The sequence below is a fragment of the Juglans microcarpa x Juglans regia genome, chromosome 1D (genome assembly GCF_004785595.1).
Source record: "Juglans microcarpa x Juglans regia isolate MS1-56 chromosome 1D, Jm3101_v1.0, whole genome shotgun sequence".
Lineage (NCBI taxonomy): Eukaryota > Viridiplantae > Streptophyta > Magnoliopsida > Fagales > Juglandaceae > Juglans > Juglans microcarpa x Juglans regia.
The window spans coordinates 2,915,665-2,935,094 of NC_054594.1; the positions used below are offsets into that span (position 1 = coordinate 2,915,665).

A 19,430-nucleotide genomic window follows, 5' to 3' on the forward strand; every position below is an offset into this window, starting at 1 on the left:
TCTTTAAGTATTTTCTAATAAAAATGAACTTCTGACTAATATATTTATTTAATAAAATTAAACTCAACTTAAAATGTTAAGCACAACCCAACTTAAAAATGACGTAATAGTCTCCATAATTAAAATAAAGTCAAGCCCAATGTAAAACATTAAGTCCAATCCATATAAATGAGATAAACTTAACACATACTTAAGTGTAAGGTTATAAATATAATTATACTTAAAAAAAATCCTTCAATATACTCAGAATACCAGACGGGAAGGGATTAAAAAGGGCATATATTTTCAAAAGAATAAATATAGACATGGTTGCTGCCATGGATGATGGTGGTGAGTGCGGCAGTAGAGAGCAATGTGCAGCGGATCTGGGCCGACGGAGAGTGCTCGGGCGGTGGTTTCCGTGGCTACCTGGGTGGTTTCTAGCGAGATGGTTGGTGGAACAACTTGAACTTGCAGCGTCGAGATGCTCGGCAAGAAGCCACCGCGTGCCGTACGTGTGACAGTGCTTGGAGGTCCTTCACGATCATGCATGGTCTGCGCAATGGAGTCGCCGCAGTGGTACCGTCGTCGAGTCGTGGCCTTTCCCGTTGCTACGTCTCACTGAGTAGTGTCCGGGCGGCTTTTCATGGCATGGGCATGCTCTGTTCCGTGAGTGCAAAAACAGAGGTGCGTTACGTGCATGACAGTGGCACAGGGCTATGGCCGTGGCTTTGTTTCTCTCGGTCAGGTGCAGCGGCGGGGTGCTTTGGGCTATCCTCTATATGCCGTGATAAGGATCTCCCTTACACACACACACACACACACATATATATATATATATATATATATATTTATATATATCTAGACGAATAGAAATCCTAAAGAAAAGAAAGGGAGAAAAAACTGCATAACGTGAATGTATAACTCCTACGCAAGCTGTTGCTGTGAATGTCGTGGAGATAGGAACGTGCATGCCATGGAGAAAACTGACGTCAAGAGTAATCCTAGTTGAGGGGTTTTTACGTGCATGAGCTGATGCCTAAAATAGGTGGTTGAAACCCGAGGAAAAATAGGAAGAAGCGTGGCAGTGGGAACGAAAGTGTATTGTGTACAACATGAACTCCGAAATAAGATATTACGGGCTTGGGCTTTTTAGCCCATTTCAAATATTTGGGCCACGCCTAATCCTGAAGAAAAATATTTTGTTTCATAAATTTCTTGACCATACCAAGATTCCAAAAAAAATATTTAATGATACTAATAACAAGGCAAGCCCAATAAATTTGATATTCGCCAAAAAAATAAAAATCTTAGACCTGTAGTCTATATACTCAAACACTCAATTGGGCTTCTATAATAATTGACCCATTAACCTAATTTTAGGTCTAATGAAATAATATATAATTTATCCCCATTAATATTGGATCACATCGTTACACACAACCATTTCATATTTATAATGTTCTTTTGTACTTCTGTTTTTGAAAATTAAGAAATAAAGAGAACAGTGTTACTTCTTGAAGTAATAGAAATAAAGCTGTTCACTGTGAAAAATGTATGGGACAACGTAATTTTAACATTTTTCTGCAGTATTTTGCTCCTTTGCCCTCCTTTCCCTCCAATACATATATGTATGTATTGATGTATGCACTAACAGGTTAAGAATGTTCTGAAGGAAAATACTCTTTTATCAGGGCGTTTGATTTTTGGATTTCTTTCTCAAGTATTGATAAACAATATCTTCCATTTATATATATATATATATATATATATATATATATGTTTCTATATGTTCTTTCTAGAACCTAAATGGTTCATTGCACTTTTCATGTTTGATACGTATAATACTAAAACACCATCTATACTCAAAAGGAAAAATGTTGTTAAGTATTGTGATAGTAGAGACACAAATGTAACCCTTTTTACCACCTTTTTTTACTACTTTGTTTTAAATGGAGAGTAACTGCGTAAAATAAGCTCTAAAGTTGTTATAAGAGTATCGTTATTTTACAAAATTATCCCCTATTTAAAGCGAAGTTGTAAAAGAGTTGTCAAAAACGTTCTATATTTTTCTTTATATATAAGTAAAAGTAAAACTTTATTGATAGTAAAAGGAATATACACAAAATACACCTAATAACCACTAAACACTAGTGATGGATACAAGCAAATTATGAAAGCTGTCCCCATTCCAAACAATGATGCAAGCCCAGGGAAATAAATGTGTTAAAAAAGAATCTCTTCAACTCTTCCAAAAAAAGGTTCTATCTTTATCATCATGCAATAGACAATAGATAGGAATGGGTATCATTTGTGGTGTTTTTGAATTTAGATGGACTGTTAATTATCTGATGAAATCTCAATCTATTTGCAGTCCATACCACCCGCATTTATCAAGCACTTCACTGGAAACATGCCAAAGAAGGCCATTCTCATTGATCATACTGGAAACTCTTGGCCTGTTGAGCTGGACCAAATTGGCAGCCGCTTGTGTTTTAAGTGTGGCTGGCAACAGTTTGCAAGTGATCATTCTCTGGAATTTGGGGACTTTCTAATTTTCAAATTCAATAGAAGTAATGTGTTTAAAGTCAAGATATTCAATATAACTGGATGCATGAAGTACAAAGCTGAAGCTACGGGCAAGACTCTTCCATGTCTGACCCCTGATGAAGATTCTACAGCAGAGCAGACTTGTGGTAGATTGACTCGTGGTGGCAAACGAAAGCTTTTGCAGATAGGTCTCAAGACCAATGAAGAGGCAGGAGGTGAGTTGTACTTAACACTTATTACTCTCAACTAGTTGCTTTCTCCCATTGTTTTTTTTGTTTTTGAATACAAATTATGTATTTAGAAATTGTATGCTTGCAGTTTCATCAAAAGCTAATCAACATAAATCAAGAAGAATTGCTCAAGCAAATCTTGAACAAAACAAGTGCCCTAAAGTTGCCCAAGTTGTTGCACCAAAGAATCCTTATTTCGTTACATCCATTTCTAAATTTATGCGATATACCTTGGTGAGTTTTCTGGTCTTGTATTTGCAATGTCCATATGGTACATTGGGATTTTGATATATGGAGAGGTGAGGGTTCAGAATGGTTTTCAGATGATATATTTTGGGTGCAAGGATCAACGATGGAGTGCACTGCCTAGGAGATGCATATATACTTTTTTCTGAATTATTGAGGTATTTTTATTTGGAAATTGGAGGAAGAGTGAGAAGGTTATTGGGATTTTGGTTGTGGATCATAAGATTAGATGTGGAGAGTATCGTTTTATTTGAGTCAAATTGGTATCACAATGATATTATTTGGTGTTTGTTCACTTTTTAATTACTTGGAAATCTATTCGCTGTCCCTTTCCTTATTCCCACATTGTGAATATATATAACCGACATTAAAGGTAGTCATGGGTGCTCAATCCCACATTGGCTACTTTCTAGGTGAAACTATGTTTATACCTAATTTTAGGGAAGCTTCAAATTGACTGTCTTTCTGGGGTTAAAGCTCAAATATGGTTAGTGCTTTCCCATGATCGTTACAGTATATCCCTAGTGTACTCATGTTGTGCTTCTAGTGCTTTTTGATAAAATGTGATATCTTTACATACCAAAAGAGAAAATATAATAAATGTATTAGGTGTTATGCTTCTAGGATACTTTAAATTTAGGAACATTTGGCGGTGTCATCTTGATTGAGTGGAGTAGAAGCTGATCTGGATGTAACATGAATGCTCATTATTTGTTATTGTTTCATCCGATTCATCTTTTTTGGAAGGCAGAAACTAGTCATTTTTTAAAATTGTCGGAGAGAACCAAAATTGATTTCTTTTCTTGGAATATACTCATATTTGTATTAGAACCTTCAAATTCATAATTATTTTTTAATTCATCATTGCCATATATGTTGTTTGTATCAAATAATTCTCTTGTTATTGCGAGTTAACTAGTTATGTCAGGTCCACATGCTTTCTGTAAATGTTTGAAAGAATAGATTTCTCATGACATTGGTTATGGCTGCAGTGTGTTCGTAGATTAGTGGTGAATGCATATAACATTAAGCTGAAGCAAGAAGTGGTAATTCGCGGTCCGAATGAAGAGAAGTGCCCTGTGAAAATTGTTGAACAGTCGAATGGTCGAATCATGATTGCTAATGGGTGGTCTTATTTCGTAGAGAAGAATGCTGTACAACCTAAAGACCAATGTGTGTCTGAGTTTATCCTCGAAAGAGGAAATACATGCAAAGAAATGAACGTTCAAATTCTTCGTGGAAATGCAAGATTCAAGAAGTTACCAAAGGATTGGTGTTTGTACAGGAAGAAGGCATGATATACAAAAAATCCACCCCCACCGCCCAAGTGCGGCCCAACTTCGTGGTGGAAATGCAAACCCAACAGTGCTTGTTCTCATGGCACGAGACAACTTTTCTCAATTCTGCTTTGCAACACATACCTGGTTAGGTTATAGTTCTTTGTACTATTTTATCCACATAGGAGTTAGTTAGGCACTTCTGTAAATCCTTAGTCATTCTTGCTGTGGACTTGAAATTAGCTTCTTTTTATTCATTTACTTATTTTTATCATGAAATGAATAGTGGCTTCATGTCTCGTCTTGCATTTTTGTCAGGTTATTGATAAAGTGTCAAAAAATATATGATTAATCTGCTAAAGTGAATGAATTGTTTAACCAAAAAAGGCATTAAGCACTTAATTATGTAGTAATTTTGACTCAATGTTAAATTTTGGTATTTTGCACTTGAAAAGAGTTGTATTGCTGTCAGTCCACACCAAAATTAAGACCACAAAATTTTACTTCTCTCACATCTTATTTATGTTGCAGGATATTAAGGGAAAGATGTTAAAACACATGGGTATTTTTGGAATTACCCAACTGGCACGGCAACATCCAAAAGAAGGCACTAGAAACTCACACACACGGGACTGAGGTGCAGAGCAGTGCACTGCAGAGGAAAAGATTGGAGACGTGCAACACATGGACCTGGATCGAGCGGCTCAAGAAGACACATTGCAGGGGGAATCATGCGAGACAGTAGGGGCTGGAGATATGGGTTGAAGACGCGGGCAGGAGCTGACGATGCAAACTGCAGGACCTAGAATGGATGCACTGCAGGGACGCAGTAATAAGTTGCAGAGAGGGATCATGGCCTCACAGCAGGGCGACTCAAAATGCATGGTTGGAGACGCGAAACGGGAAGGCAAAAGAGGGGGCCTCAAGGGCGCAGCTTCACACACACGGGCAGACCCACTCACACGAACACTGGGCAAAATGCAGAGAGGAGACGCAAAATGCAAAAAGGGATGTAGAGTATAAAGAAAAGATTTTTGTTGTGCGCCGTCTCTTCTCATTCTTCTGTTTTTTCTTCTAGTGGATTTTTCGTTTGCAGTTTTTTGGGGTTGGAGATGATTTTATTTCCTTAATAGTAGAGATTCTGAAATTTTATTGGCAGTTTTGTGATGCACAGAGCACTCGTTTATGAGTTTGAGTTTAATTGTTTTATTTTCTATTTCCTTGAGAGAATGATGTTAGGCTAAGTTTACAGCTTGAGCTACAAGATATGGATTCTCTTGCACTAAACTACTTATTAGAGTGATTCTGATATGATAAAAATCTATTTTATAGTTTTGCAAGTTGATTTTGTTGAGATAAGTCAAAACCAAAAACTCTTGTTCCTGTTGACGTAAGGCACAACAGAAAGTTGGTAATATTTTCAAGATTTTTCATCGTTAGTTTTTATAGTAAATTTATTTGCACTCTATAGATACTTTATACTGGAGATAAAATGCTGGGCTGAAGACACTTGTAGCCCAAGTGTTTGACATATTGTGTCACTTTCTTTGATATTACTGCAATCTCTACATTACTTGCACTCAATTATCTAGTATTCAATTTCTTTTCTCATTTCTTTCTATTTCCATTATTTTTAAGTCTACAAGCATTCAGAAAATTATTCAACAAATACAGAAAAGATCCCAACCACTCTTCATTAATACACTTCAAATCAGTACATAAATATATTTTTCTTGTTTCTTTTCTTTGTTGCATAAATAGCCCTTTCACCAACAAGCTCCTCACACAAAATACACTTCATTATATGCTTGCTCAGCATGAATACTATTGTCCCTGTGGAATGACCATGGAACTCATCCATGTACTACTTTGATAGCTTCTGCACTTGGAAGACATATTTAGAAAGCCATCAAGTTTTTGGCGCCGTTACCGGGGACAACTGGTGTTTATCAAAGCATTCTCAAATTGTTGAGAAGACGTTTGTAGTGCTGAGAACCTCTTCACAGCTTGGGTGACATTCTTCTTTATTTTATTTTACTTTATTTTTTTTCTTCTGTTTGTCTTGCATATTCTTTTATTTTCTGTTCTTGTTTGTACGACTGGTTGGACTAGGGACCATACTTCTCGGTTGGTTAGGACAGAATCACAAGCGTCTTTTACCTCATAATCACTTTCTATTGAGTCATCTTTTGACACTAATAGCACCATGGCTGAAAATAAGAATCATGATAGGGAAGTAGTAAATCAGAACAAGACACTTAGAGATTATTTACAACCTATCAGAACTAGCACACCCTCATGCATAATACAACATTTGAATGTAAATGCCTTTAATTTCAAACCTGGAATGATTCCATTAATTCCACATTTTCATGGCATGGAATCTGAGAACCCTTACCTTCATATCAAAGAGTTTGAAGAGGTTTGTTCTACATTCATGGATCGGACATGCACTGAAGAGGTTGTTAGACTAAAGTTGTTTCCATTTTCTTTGAAAGATAAGGCTAAAACGTGGCTAAATTCATTGAAACCTAGAACCATAGGCATATGGCAGGAAATGCAAACTGAATTTTTGAAGAAATTCTTTCCAATACATAGGACAAATGCACTCAAAAGACAAATCATGAACTTTACCCAAAAAGATTCTGAAACTTTTTATCAAAGTTGGGAAAGGTTCAAAGATCTTTTGAATGCTTTTCCCCATCATGGTTATGAAAATTGTCGTGTGATAAGTTTTTTTTATGAAAGTTTGACACCTAAAATGTGCCAATTTGTACAAACCATATGTAATGGAGAATTTTTCGACAAAGAGCCGAAGCATTTGAATATTTTGATTACCTTGCTAAAAATGCTCAATCTTGGGACACAACTAATGTGCATGACAGGTCTAGGCAAGTTGAGCCTGGTCATGGAAAATATACTTTAAAGGAAGATGATGATTTGCATGCTAAATTAACCTTGTTGTCTAGAAAAATGAAAGCCATGGAATTGAAAAAGGTGAATGAAGTGCATGCTGTCCATAAAAATTCTGAGAAGTGTGGCATATGTGAGGATCATGGGCATTCAACTAATGAGTGTCCCATGATCCCCGCATTCAAAGAGGTGTTGTAGGATCAATCTAATACTGTAAATATGCTACATAAACCGTATTCTGGTTCTTACTCTAATTCTTACGATTCAGGATGGAGAAACCACCCAAATTTTGGGTGGAGGAATGACCAGCAAGTAGATCCAGCAGCCTTGGCTTCGGGACCCTCTCAACTCACAATTCAAGCACCTCCAATGCAAATGAAAGGACTTGAGGAGACGGTACAACAATTGTCAAACACCTTGCAGCAGTTTATGCAAGGTCAAGCAACAATCAACAATCAAAACTCTCAAGCGATAAATGACATTCGGAGCACACTTACAAAGATGACTATGGCATGGAGCTCTCAAGAAAAAGGAAAATTTCCTGCACAACCTCAACCCAATCCACAAAGTCAGCCACCTCAAAGAGCGGTTGAGAGTTCAAATGTTAGGCAAGTGAAGGCAGTCACTACTTTGAGAAATGGTAGCGTGGTGAACATTCCAACTCAATGTTCAGACAAGACTGGTAAGGCCTCTAAACCTGTACAAAATGAGGCTGAAAAGTGTGAGTTTGAATAAAGTGAAACTGAAAATGAAACTGAAAAGATTTCATGTCCTGTACCTACTCCTTTTCCTCAAACATTGGTTCCTCTGCACAAAGACAAACACCAATTTGAAATTTTAGAAATACTCAAGTAAGTTAGGATTAACATCCCTTTGTTGGATGCTATTCAACAAATTCCTACATATGCTAAGTTTCTAAAAGATTTGTGTATGGTTAAAAGGAAATTAAATGTGCAAAAGAAAGCTTTTCTTACTGAGCAGATCAGTACCATAATTCAAAGTAATACCCCACCAAATATAAAGACCCCGGTTCACCAACAATTGCTTGTATTATAGGAAGTTCAAAAATTGGTCAAGCATTGTTAGATCTAGGTTCAAGTGTGAATTTACTGCCTTATAATGTTTATGAGCAATTTGGTTTAGAGGAATTAAAACCAACTCCTATCATTTTACAACTAGCGGACATGTCTATTAAAATGCCAAGAGGAGTTGTTGAGGATGTCTTAGTTCAAGTGGATAAATTTTTTTACCCCGTAGATTTTGTTGTGTTGAATGTTCACTTGACACCAAAATCTTCTTTTCAAGCACCTGTGATTCTTGGGAGACATTTTCTTACTACTTCAAATGCATTAATAAATTGTAGGAGTGGTGTTTTAAAGCTGAGTTTTGGGAACTTGACCCTTGAACTAAACATTTTTAATATTTGTAGGCAACCTTAAGACTTGGAAGATGTACAAGAAGTAAATTTGTTGGAAAGCATCCTTGAGGAAGAGGCTTATTTGGCATACCAGCCCACTAACCTGCTGTTTGAGTTAGAAAATATTTGTGATCTCATCACTGATGATACCCCCATTGATGTTTCTCCTATTTTTAATGCAGAAAATAAATTTGAGACTAGATGGAGGCCAAAAATTGAGCAGCTTCCACCATTGACAGTAAGTTTGAAGCTTTCAGCAAATGAAATCCCAACACTAGAGCTGAAGCCATTGTCGAATGACCTGAAATATGCATTTTTGGGTTCGGACAGCACATTCCCAGTGGTGATTTCAGCCCAACTCACTCATGATCAACAAGGGAGACTAATGTGAGTCTTAAAGCAGCACAAAGGTGCTATTGGGTGGACAATCGCAGATATAAAAGGTATAAACCCTCTTGTGTGCACTCATAGGATTTATTTAGAAGAAAATGCTAAAGTCTCTAGGGAGATGCAAATGAGACTAAATCCTACCATGAAAGAGGTAGTAAAAATAGAGGTTTTGAAACTACTTGATGTGGGGATCGTCTACCCTATTGCAGACAGCAAGTGGGTAAGTCCCATTCATGTAATCCCAAAAAAATTTGGGTTTACCATTGTGAAAAATGAGAAAGATGAACTAATTCCTACTAGGATTTCTACTGGTTGGCGAATGTGTATAGATTATAGGAAGTTGAATACCGCCACTAGGAAAGATCATTTCCCTTTGCCATTTCTTGATCAAGTGTTAGAAAAAGTTGCTGGCCATGATTTCTATTTTTTTTTTTTGGTGGATTTTCTAATTTTTACCAAATAGAAATAGCACCTGAAGATCAATAGAAAACAACTTTTACTTGCCCGTTTGGCACTTTTACATTTAGAAGAATGCCTTTTGGACTATGTAATGCACCAGCTACTTTCCAAAGATGTATGCTTAGTATTTTCAGCGACATAATTAAAAATTGTTTGAAAGTATTCATGGATGATTTTTCAGTGTTTGGTAGTTCTTTTGATGCATGTTTGACTAACTTACAAGATGTTTTTGCTAGGTGTGAAGAGAAGCATTTGCTTCTCAATTGGGAAAAGTGTCATTTCATGGTTCAACAAGGCATAGTTCTTGGTCACATAGTCTCATCACGAGGCATTAAGGTTGATAAAGCTAAGATCGAGCTTATCTCCAAGCTTCCTATACCCAAAACAGTAAAAGAAATCAGATCATTTCTTGGGCATGCTGGGTTTTATAGGAGATTCATTCAAAATTTTAGTTCAATTTCTAAACCCTTGTGTGAGTTACTTATGCATGATATTGCTTTTGAATGGACCTCTTCTTGTCAAAATGCTTTTGATAAGCTGAAAATTTTGCTCACTACAGCCCCTATCATGCAACCCCCTGTTTGATCTATTCCTTTTGAGATAATGTGTGATGCTAGCGATGTAGCCATAGGAGCTATTCTTGGACAGCGTAGAAATAAGTTCCCACATGTCATTTCTTATGCAAGTAGAACTCTAAATGGAGCCCAAAGAAATTATTCTACCACAGAAAAGGAATTGCTTGCTGTAGTTTTTGCATTAGACAAGTTTCGAACTTATATTCTTGGTTCTCCTGCGGTTGTTTTCACTGATCATGCAGTGTTAAAGTACTTATTGTCGAAGAAGGATGTTAAACCACGTTTAATCCGATAGATTGTTCTTCTCCAAGAATTCGACCTTATCATCAAAGACAGGAAGGGTGCTGAAAACATAGTCGCCGACCACTTGTCTCGGCTTACATTTGCTGAAAATGAGCACACTGTCCCTATCCTTGACTCTTTTCTTGATGAACAATTAATGTCAGTAGAAAATTTACCTTGGTTTGTTGACATAGTTAATTTTTTGATGACAGGACAAACTCCACCCCATTGGAATGCTCAAGACATACGAAAATTCAAGCATGAGGTAAAGACATTCTTCTATGACGATCTTTATTTGTTTAAATATTATTCTAACCAAATCATAAGGAAATGTGTGCCTGATCATGAAATACAAGTTGTTCTTTCTTTTTGTCATAATCAGGCTTGTGGGGGACATTTTTTTTGCACATAAAACCGTTGCAAAAATTTTACAAAGTGGGTTTTATTGGCCGCATACGTTTAAGGATGCGTATAGTTTTTGCAAAACATGTGAACCATGTCAAAAATTAGGCACAATCACTAAGAGAAACATGATGCCTTTATAACCCATTTTGGTCATTGAGATTTTTTATTGTTGGGGGATTGATTTTATGGGGTCATTTCCATCTTCGTTTGGTTATTTGTATATCCTCGTGGCTGTTGATTATGTTTCAAAGTGGGTTGAAGCCATCCCATGTAAAACAAATGACCATAAGGTTGTGCTTAAGTTCTTGAAAGAAAACATTTTTACTAGATTTGACATGCCTAGAGCTATCATTAGTGATAATGGAACTCATTTTTGCAACAAACCATTTGCTGCCTTCATGAAAAAATATGGTATACACCATAAGGTTTCCACTCCATATCACCCTCAAACGAATGGGCAAACTGAATTAGCTAATAGAGAACTTAAGCACATCTTAGAAAAAACAGTCAACCCAACAGAAAAGATTGGTCTTTAAGGCTGACTGATGCAATTTGGGCCTAGAAGACAACCTTTAAAACCTCTCTTAACATGTCCCCTTACCGCTTGGTATATGGAAAAGCATGTCATCTTCCCGTTGAGCTTGAACATAAGGCATATTGGGCTGTTAAACAATTTAATTTTTCCATTGACCATGCTGGTTCTGTGAGGAAATTTCAGATTTCAGAATTGAATGAGCTTAGACGAGATGCATATTACAATTCTAAATTGTCAAAGGAGCGCATGAAGGTGTTACATGACAAGCACATCCAGAAAAAGAATTTTGAGCCCAATGAACAAGTCTTACTTTACAATTCTCGCCTCCATCTATTTCCAGGCAAATTAAGATCGAGGTGGAGTGGTCCTTATGTAGTTAAGGCTGTGTTTTCATATGGAACTGTTGAGATTACTAATCCTCAAAATGGAAATACTTTCAAAGTCAATGGCCAACGACTTAAACATTTTTTGGCAAAACTTTCACATGAGGATACTTCAATTCTTTTGGAAGATACAACTTATTCTCATGATCATTAGCTCATTTTTTAGTTTTGCTTTAATTTTTTTTTTCTTTTTTTTTCTGCTTTTATTTGTTTCACTTCTATGTTTTGTTCTTTCCTTTTTATTTCTCTTCAGTATATCTTTTCAGGTTCAGCATTGTTTATTTTTTTTTCTGGTTTCATTTTTACGTTCATGATCACTTCAGCCATCTCTGGTATTTTCCTTCGGCCCTATTTCCTTTCATGCCTTGTTTTATTCATGATTTGCAGTGAGGACACTGCTCATTTTTAGTTGGGAGTAAGGAGAGTCTTCTACCATTAGTCTCTCACGATTTATAATTGTGGGGTCTGAATTTTTTTTTTTTTTTTTTTTGCTGCCAAGTTACTATTTTCACACTTCTCTACTTAAGATCAGATAGTTGCAATCTTGGGCTACACTAATTCTCATTGGTTTAGGTTTAAGTTCAACACTAGAACTTATGATAAGTCTTAGCAACTCAAATTTGGGAAATTTATTTCAAAGCTATTGATTGATGACCTTAATTGACACAAGCAAATACTTTTTGTTGTTTGTTTGATGACAACCAGTGGTTTCTTCTAAGCAATTAGTAAGAACTACAATGAACCATATCTTAATGGCCAAGGAAAAGTGTGATACATATATATATAAAAAAAAATGGTTATGAAAATACATGAGAAAAGGGACAGGCTAGAGATCCTGCACACAAAAAAAAAAAAAAAAAAATGGTGCAAGTACATTGGAAAATGTTGCCTATCACCGGGATCTATTAAAAAAAAAATGTGATAGCGTGAAAGCCGCCAATGTAATGGTTTTGAATTGTAGTAAAGACCTTTTAGTTTTTCTTGAAAAAGTTGCTAGGCTGAAACTGTTGTGAGGAATCTTGAAACTAATAAATGGCAATCCGTTCACACACTTAATGCACTCAAAGATCTTCAACATAAGTATATTTCCCTTGTTTGAGCTCTTGAGAATTTTATAAGCTTTTGTGTTAAGCTATGACCTGACCTGTCTACATTTTAATGCCCAGGATTTCAATAAGATAGATCTTTTGTAGAGATTTTTGAGTTCAGTGGCTCACTCTTGGATCCTACAATATTTTTATCGCATTATTTGCTAGAGACTAGCAAAAAGCTAGTTGGGGGGGTGATAAATTATCAAAAACTACATGATTAAGCTGATAAAGTGAATGAATTATTTAACCAAAAAATGAATTAAGCACTTAATTATGCAATAATTTTTAGTACTTGACTCAATGTTAAATTTTGGTATTTTCCACTTGAAAAGAGTTATAATGCAGTTAGTCAACACCAAAATTAATACCCCAAAATTTTACTCCTCACATCTTATTTATGTTGCAGGATATCATGGGAAAGATATTACAACACATGGGTATTCTTGGAATTACCCAACTGGCACGACAACATTCAAAAGAAGGCACTAAAAACTCACCCACACGGGACTGAGGTGCAGAATAGTGCACTACAGAGGAAAAGAATGGAGACGTGCAACGCATGGACCTGATCAAGCGGCTCAAGAAGACGAACTCCAGGGGGAATCACGCGAGACAGCAGGGGCTAGAGATAAAACACTGGGCTGAAGACGCGGGCAGGAGCTGACGATGCGAACTGCAGGACCTGGAACGGACGCACTGCAGGGATACGGTAATGCGTTGCAGAGAGGGATCGTGGCCTCATAGCAGGGCGACTCAAAATGCATGGTTGGAGACGCGAAACGGGAAGGCTGAAACGGGGACCTCAAGGGTGCAGCTTCATGCACACGGGCAAACCCACTCACACGAACGCTGGAGAAATGCAGAGAGGAGATGCAAAACGTAAAAAGGGACGTAGAGTATAAAAGAAAGATTTTTCTTGTGCGCCGTCTCTTCTTCTTCTTCTAGTGGATTTTTCGGCTGCAGTTCTTTTGGGTTGGAGATGATTTTATTTTCTTAGTAGTAGAGATTCTGAAATTTTATTGGCAGTTTTGTGATGCACAGACCACTTGTTTTAATTTCTATTTCCTTGAGAGAATGATGTTAGGCTAAGTTTACAGCTTGAGCTACAAGATATGGATTCTCTTGCACTAAACTATTCATTAGAGTGATTCTGATATGATAAAAATCCATTTTATAGTTTTGCAAGTTGATTTTGTCGAGATAAGTCAAAACCAGAAACTCTTATTCTTGTTCTACAGTTGAGGTAAGGCACAGCAGAAACTTGGTAATATTTTCAAGGTTTTTCATGGTTAGTTTTTATAATAAATTTATTCGCACTCTATAGATACTTTAGACCAGAAATCTGGTTTTAAATCTTCATTTTCTGATTGTTAATACTTAGACAAGATTGACAATTGAGTTATAGAGTTAGACCTCTTAATCAGAGTTTGGAAAAGGAGGAAACATTCTTGTAGCCCAAGTGTTTGACATATTGTGTCACTTGTTTTGATATTACTGCAACCTCTACATTACTTGCACTCAATTCTCTAGCATTCAATTTCTTTTCTCATTTCTTTCTATTTCCATTATTTTTAAGTCTACAAGCATTTAGAAAATTATTCAAAAAATACAGAAAAGATCCAAACCGCTCTTCATTAATACACTTCAAATCAGTACATAAATATATTTTTCTTGTTTCTTTTCTTTGTTGCATAAATAGCCCTTTCACCAACAAGCTCCTCACACAAAATACACTTCATTATATACTTGCTCAGCATGAATACTATTGTCCCTATGGAAATGACCATAGAACTCATCCATGTACTACTTTGATAGCTTCTGCACTTGGAAGACAGATTTAGAAAGCCATCAGTTATAACTATCGTTATAAGCATGTTTTGTTCCTCCAAGTGGAATGGATACCTTGGGAATCTCTTCATCTTGTTGACATTGTGAAATTTGTGTTTGGGCCACGAGAATCATTCATGCCATCTCAGAATCAATTGCATTGTGCACAATACATATATTTCTAGCTAGCAGTGGAAGTAGGGAGTTCACACACATTTCTGGACTAGACGAATGCGAGAAATACGGTAATAATATTTGCCTCTAATTTGCCTTGTTTCTTCTTCCTTGACAGTTGACACTCTCTGGCCGCTTATCCAAGCCACCATGAATGTTCCTTCAAGATTTTTGGTTTGGAAGGTGGCATTTCCGCAGAAATCTTTTCTTTTAGCCCACCAACAAATGCTCCAATTTAAGCCCTTTGTGGCCAATAGACAACTCCTTTAGTAAGTCTTTCGAATTCATAATATCATTCTCTAAATGTTCCTTTCTACCTGATGCGTGAGGGATCTTTTTCAAAATTTGCATGTTCTATAGAACCAAACTGTACTGCATATGCTCCAATTAAACCCCTTCCTCCCTCCTTCATTAAGGATTTTGGTAATGGGGGAAATTATACTGTCATTAACTAGCAAAAGAAAAAATGAGGTACAGTTTTCACCAGGGGGAGAGAGAGAGTTTCCAATACCTCATACATCCGATTGACCTTTCTTTGTTTTTTTTTTTTTTTTTGGGTGGAAGAAAAAGAACAATCGGATTGGATTGACCTAGCCAATGACATCTTCTCAGTTTTTAGCTATGATTGATTGGGGTCAGAGGTTCAATTGAAAAGCCTTAGGCTGCGTTTGGATGTTGAGCTGAGTTGAGTTGAGTTGAGATGAAAGTTAAAAATTGAATAAGATATTATTAGAATATCATTTTTTAATAATATTATTATTATTTTGGGATTTGAAAAAGTTGAATTGTTTATTATATTTTGTGTTAGAATTTGAGAAAGTTGTAATGATTAGATAAGATAAGTTAAGATGAGTTGAGATGAGTTTGAGATCCAAACCTACATGTTGGTTGTGACAACTAACAAAAGCCAATTTCAAAATAGGGGAGCTTAAAGTTTTTGCTTAAGCCGAAGTGCGATGAATATGGCAGTCATCTAACTTATTTGTGATAATTTATGGGCATGATCTCAAAAAGTCACATATTCTGATCTTCTTAAGAATATGACAATCATGAGAAGAACCATATGAAAGTCAAAGATCCCTCTAAATTTACATGTTCACTAAAACCCATTCCTACTCCACCATATGAGCTGTAACAAGCCATTCTCCTCTACTTGTTGTTCACTGAGTCTGAGCTCAAGCCTCTTTGCCCTCCTAGCTAGTTTGTATCTTTTGTAACCACCAAAAGATACGAATTGTTAATGAGCAAAAGACCTGCAGTACTCCTCAAATGGGTGGCGGGTGGCCTATTATCAGCCATATGCACCTCCTAGGCAAACGCAACTCACCTAAGAAAAACCGGTTGCCATGGCTAACAAGTACGATGGATCGGTACTTTCTTGGTAGAGCAAACTTATCCTAACGAACCACGATGGATCGGTACCAGTGAGTGGAGAAGCCGAGAGTTGAGACACCAATTGATGCGAATGAGATTCGTATTACGAGTCAAGGAAGGATGCGCAACCATATCACCTATGCCATGAGCTTGCTTCAAGAGGAAAACGGTTCAAGTGAAATTGTATTCAAGGCAATGGGAAGAGCCATCAACAAGACGGTGACAATTGTGGAGTTAATTAAGAGAATAATTGTTGGCCTTCATCAGAATACTTCAATTGGATCCACCGATATAACTGATACATGGGAGCCCCTAGAGGAAGGCCTTCAATGATAACAATAAGGCTACGTTTGGATGTTGAACTGAGTTAATTTGAGTTGAGATGATAAAATATTGTTAGAATATTATTTTTTTAATGTTATTATTAATTTGAAAATTTAAAAAAAGTTGAATTGTTTATTATATTTTATGTTGGAATTTGAAAAAGTTGTAATGATGAGTTAATATAAGTTGAGAGGAGTTTAGGATCCAAACGTATCCTAACCCTTTCAAAGAAGGAACTGAATACATCCTTTGTTGGGTACCAACCTCTATTACCCACAGAGCAGGTGAAGCCAGCTACAGAGTTTGATTATGATATAGAGGGTTCACCTAAGTCATGGTTGGGGCTGTGGTGGCAAAGGAAGGGCAAAAGCTAGAGGGAATGGTTTTGTGGCAGCTGATTATGAGGATGGAGGTTGGGACCGCAGTCGAGGCAATGCAAGGGGTAAGGGTTGTGGAAGAGGACGTGGTTTTCGTGGCCGTGGAAGGGGATGGTATAGTGGACCTCAAGTTGATACATAGAAAGAGGGAGGATACCATCGAGAAGCACCTGTTCAAGGCCGTGGACGAGGCCGTGGGAGGGGAAATCGTGGAAGGGGCCGTGGCTTTAGATCCAATGGACTGATCCCGTCAACTGCATGAGACATTGAGTAGGCTTCCACAGGCACGATGGAAATGACTCGAGTTATGGAACTTTTCGATTTATGTTTCATTCTCTCTTGTTAGTACCATTTATGGTCCCGTGCTAGTACTTATTGTAGGTCATGTTCATATGGTAGTGCTGTAGACATATAGCATGGATCAGCTTTAGAAACCCAAGCATCCTTTGAAAAAAATGAGCGTTTCCAAGCAACAAGACAAATTACTAGATATTACAAGATTGTTGTTTGAAATTGTTTAGCAATCGGTCATGGAATTAGGGCTGTACAGAAAATTGCAAAACTGGCCGAGACCGACTCAGACCAAAAGCCGGAGCTCAGAACCGACCAAAACCGACAGGGAACCGGTCGGCCGTCGGTGATAAATCATCAAAACCGGCGTCGGCCGTTTCGGTTGCGGTTTGAACCAACCAAAAACTGAAAAACCGGCCGACGCCGTATATATATATATATTTTTTAAATATATTCATTTTTTAAACGACGCCATTTCACTTAAATAAGTGAAACGACATCGTTTTCATCTTAAAGTTAGAAAAAAAAAAATAAAGTGAGCGGCGCCGTTTCAGCCCTAGGGCATATTGTCCCCGAGCTGGCCCCAGCCCCCAGCCTCCCAAGTCCCAAGTCCCAGGTCCATTTCTACCTCTCTCAGACTCTCATTCCGTCATTTCTCAGTCCGTGAGACTGTGAGTCCGTGAGTCCATTTCGAAGATTTCGGCAATCGGCGCTACTTCAGTGACTCAGTCCGTGAGTCCGTGACGCCGCATCGCTGTCCACGACTCCAGCCACTCACGGCTCACCGACCCCCAGCGGTCCACCGTCCAGCAGCGGCGAGACTTCCTCCGGCAAACCATAAGGAACCTGAGAGCCTCCACTCCATTGTTGTTTTTAGGTATGATTTTGAGATTTATTTATTTATTTATTTATTTATTTATAAGTATTTTGTGTTTTTTTATTTAGAACCCGAGGATCAATTTTTGGATTAGGGTTTTTGTTTTCTGATTTGGTATTTCAATCTAGGGTTAGGGATTGTGTTTGCTTTGTTTGAGATGATTGAAATAGTGAATATCATTTTGATGAAGAATTTTGATTGATTTTCGTCGGCAGTGTGCATTGCCATTCATGGATTGGAATTTGGATGTAATTTTGTTGAAAAAAAAATAATTTGTGATGTTTATTAAAAGTAAAATTTATGATGTGTTTATGTTATAAATAATTTGTGATGTTTATTGAAAGTAAAATAATTTGTGAGATTTATGAGCGATCTAAAATGTAGATTAGAATCTTAGATTTGTGATGTTTGCCACGTTGCAAACTAGCTACTGTATAATTAACAATTGTTGTGATTTTTTGTTCTTTCTTGTTTTTACATGTTAGATGGATTCTTCGTCAAGTCCAATTGATCTTGATTCGAACTCCCAAATACCAAAACCCTCGACTTCAAGTGCCCCTAATAGTAGTAATTGTCCACTTCCTAAGAAACGGAAGGGGAAGGATCCGTCAATTGTTTGGGATCATTTTACAAAAGTTGAGGGTTGTTCCGTAGATGATCCTAAGGCCAAGTGTAATTATTGTGGCAAGATATACGCTTGCCACTCGAAGAGGAACGGAACTTCAACTATGCAAAACCATCTACTTTCATGTCTCAAAAATCCTTATAAGCGTGGGCTTTTAGATAAATACCAAACAACATTGGCAGGTGAGGTATCCTCGGAGGGGTTTGGAGAGAGTGATAATTCTTTAAGAAATCTTGTAACTCATAAATATAGTGAGAAGGATATGAGGATGGCGCTTGCGGAGATGGTAATTCTCGATGAATTACCATTTAGAATTATTGAAGGGCAATGATTTAAGAAGATGGTTTGGTTGCTTGAACCTAGATTTAAAGTGCCATGTCGAGTGACGGTTGCAAGAGATTGTATGAAACTATTTGCATCTGAAAAAGCCAAACTTAAAAAGTTATTCAAAGATGGGGGAATGAGGATTTCATTAACTACCGATACGTGGACATCGGTACAAAATCTTAATTATATGTGTCTAACTGCCCATTTCATTGATAGTGATTGGAAATTACAGAAGAAAATTATAAATTTTTGTTTAATCCCTAATCATCGAGGGATACCATTGGGAAATATGTTGAATCGTGCCTCTTTCATTGGGGCATTGATAAGATATTTACTGTTACTGTTGATAATGCTAGCTCAAATGATACTGCAAATGCATATTTGAGACATTTTTTGACGGAAAATATGTTGGAAGGGAAGTATATGCACATGAGATGTTGTGCTTATATTCTAAATCTTGTCGTGAATGAGGGTCTTAAATAGTGTGATGATGCCATTACAA

General features: G+C 37.0%; 1 protein-coding gene, 1 non-coding gene and 1 pseudogene across 2 annotated transcripts; 2 read left to right on the forward strand and 1 right to left on the reverse strand.

Annotated features, from left to right (window-relative positions):
* Positions 1–525: 525 nt before the first annotated feature.
* On the forward strand, positions 526–4,303 carry LOC121236680 (putative B3 domain-containing protein At5g66980). The gene is made up of 4 exons (XM_041133116.1): positions 526–666; positions 2,354–2,744; positions 2,848–2,993; positions 3,998–4,303. Exons 1-4 carry the CDS (start codon positions 526–528, stop codon positions 4,301–4,303), a joined length of 984 nt encoding a protein of 327 aa, XP_040989050.1.
* Positions 4,304–6,887: 2,584 nt separating this feature from the next.
* On the reverse strand, positions 6,888–6,994 carry LOC121243853. Its single transcript, XR_005936310.1, has one exon. It is a non-coding gene; the product is annotated as a small nucleolar RNA R71 (small nucleolar RNA).
* A 420-nt stretch (positions 6,995–7,414) lies between these two features.
* LOC121236695 overlaps positions 7,415–19,430 on the forward strand; it is a 58,476-nt pseudogene continuing 46,460 nt past the window's right edge.